General features: G+C 59.4%; 1 protein-coding gene across 1 annotated transcript; it reads left to right on the top strand.

Moving 5' to 3' along the window:
* Window positions 1–381: 381 nt before the first annotated feature.
* Window positions 382–1,395, top strand: EMH_0055960 (sushi domain-containing protein / SCR repeat-containing protein, putative; the record flags this gene model as incomplete). Its single annotated transcript, XM_013497289.1, has 1 exon — window positions 382–1,395. The coding sequence occupies one exon, from the start codon at window positions 382–384 to the stop codon at window positions 1,393–1,395; it is 1,014 nt and encodes a 337-aa protein (XP_013352743.1).
* Window positions 1,396–2,539: the final 1,144 nt, after the last annotated feature.

Genomic DNA, 2,539 nt, shown 5'->3' with positions numbered 1-2,539 from the left:
TATCCAGGGGATGAAGCAGCAGCAGGAGGGAAATTCAACGCAGCATCAGGAGCAGCAGCAAGCGGAGAAGAAGCAGCAGCAGCAGGAAACGTCCGTAGAAGTCTAGCTGAAGTCTCCCCCCTGCTGCTGGGGGCCGTTCTTGACTGCCAGCGAGAGCTGCGGCAGGAGCCCCCCAAAGCCCCCAAGCCAGTGAGCGACACGCTACTTGTCTTCAGCTGCCTGCTGCTGCTTTTCATCCTCGTGGTAGCTCTCCTCGCTCTTTGGTGGCTGCGTGCGAAGCGTCGCCAGCAAAAGGCAGCCAAGTTACAGCAGCAGCAGCAGCAGCAAGAGCAAGACGAGAACGACCCAGGGCCCACAACCAGCGACCTCGGCAGGGATTTCATGTCAGGCGCGGAGGCTGACTGCCAGTCCCTTGCAGACAGCAGCAACGCAGAAGCAGCTGCAGCTGCTGCTGCAGGCGGCCAGTACAGGGGCCCCTTATCAACGCAGCAACTGCTGCATCACAGCAGCACGCCCGCCGCGGCTCCTGCTCTGTACGCCACAGCGGCCTATGCGGGGACTTCTCTGCCTTATATGCTTGAAGCAACGCAGCAGCATCAGCAACACCAGCAGCAGCAGCAGCAGCAAACCAAGCCAGTCCATATGGCCGCTGCAACGGCACCTGTCTTTCCTTCCGATGCAGCAGCAGCAGCAGCAGCTTCAGGGTCTGCTGATGAGAACTCCCTCGCCTTCTTTGCCCCCGTATATTACACAGGCCTTACAGGAGACCGGGGCCTAGTGAGTCTGGATGCAGACAGCCACAGCATGGGCGCTGGGGGAGCTGCTGCTGCTGCTGCTGCAGAAGCCGAATGCCGGCAAACGCCCTACCCCAACCAGCAACAGCAGCAAATGCTCCTGCTGCAGCAACAACAGCGGCAGCTGCGCCACCACGCAGCGCGCGCATCATCGGCTGAAGAGGGGTCTCAGGCAGCTGCACCGGGTGCTTCCTACGTAGGTGCTGCTGTTGCCGGCCCGCAACAGCAACAGCAGCAGCAGCGGCAGCTGCACCCCACAGTCTCCCGCAGGGAGAATTCGTTCGATGGAGGGGCGCGGGCGGCGCCGGGAGATAGCGGCGTTCCCTCTGGAGGCATTTCAGTAATATCCGAAGATGACGAACTCTACCCAGAAGACTCGGCGAGCTGCATGGTCGTGACCGCTGCCCAACGGCGAGAAACAGCAGCAGCAACAGCAGCGACAGCTGCCGCAGCTGCAGGCAACGCCGCACCCAGAGGCTGCAGACACAAGGCGGGAGTCACCAGGCAGCTGTCTGCTGCTCAGGGCTTCAGCAGGGGCAGGGCCTCTCAGCCCACTCAATTTCCAGGAGAGGTGCTACAGAGGAGACAAGCCCAAACATGAAGCAACTAGGGGTAACTGGCATTTAGCTAGCGCTAGCTGGCGGTCAGCTAGCGCTCGACGGCCTGCCGCAAACGCCACTGGGGCCCCAGCATACGCCCAGGGCCACCGCCCTGCTGCAGGTGCAACCAGCCACCGGGCCAGCTAGCTAGCTAGCTATCCATCCTTGCCCCCCGCTGCCCCTCAGCTAGCTAGCNCTGGCTAGCTAGTTAGCTAGCTACAGACGTAGAAAACGTAGATGAAGCCAACAAGTATGCGCCACGCTAGATAGCTAGCTGGTCACACAGCTAGACAGCCATACTACTAGATAAAAAGGGGCCGTGAAGAAGATAGTTGCTCACGGCCCACCGACCTGCAGGTGCAGCTAGGACCTGCAGGCGTGCGCAGCTGGGCGTCAGTGATTCAGCTGGCTGGCTAGCTACGTGGCTAGCAGCCTGGCTAGCTGCCTGGCCCCTTAGTCCGCTGTTCCTTGGGGCCCTCGCCCCCAAATTTCATGAGGAGGATGTTGATCCCGCAATGCTGTTTTCTATGAATGCATTGAGGCTGCTTTTGATATTAATGACTGCTGTTGCTGCAGTTGCTGTCGTTGCTGCAGCTCCGGCAGCGCTGCAGCTGTAGCGGTTTGCGCTGTTTTTGGTGTTGGAATAACACCGTTTCTGGATTTTGTTTAACGGATGGGTAGAAGCGAGAGGAGCGACGAAGGCGTTTCCTCCTTAGTTGTGTCTACTGCCGAGAGCACAGCTGGTGCCGAGTTACTGCTGCTGNCGACGAAGGCGTTTCCTCCTTAGTTGTGTCTACTGCCGAGAGCACAGCTGGTGCCGAGTTACTGCTGCTGGTGGGCTGGTGCTGCCGCTGCTGCGTAAGCGCTTGCTCCGTTCGGCTGCTGCGTGTTGCACACCCAGGAGCAGCAGCAGCAGCAAATCCACAGCAGCAGCAGCAAATCCATCCACAGCAGGAGCAGCAGCAACCGCAGAGGCTAGATTCGCAGCAGTAGCAGAAGCTGCAGCGGAAGCTGCATTCATTCGAGAGGCACTATAGCGGAAGTAAAACTGCCACTGCAGCGATTTGAATGAAAGAAAAGCAGCAGACAGCAAAAGGGACAAGGGATGAGAATAGGAGACAGGTGGGGTAAGATACAGGCACACCG

Source organism: Eimeria mitis, genomic scaffold (assembly GCF_000499745.2).
Source record: "Eimeria mitis Houghton genomic scaffold, Emh_scaff2589, whole genome shotgun sequence".
NCBI classification, from domain to species: Eukaryota; Apicomplexa; class Conoidasida; order Eucoccidiorida; family Eimeriidae; genus Eimeria; species Eimeria mitis.
The sequence above is the reverse complement of the archived record's forward strand: the minus strand, read 5'-3'. Positions and strand labels throughout refer to the sequence as shown.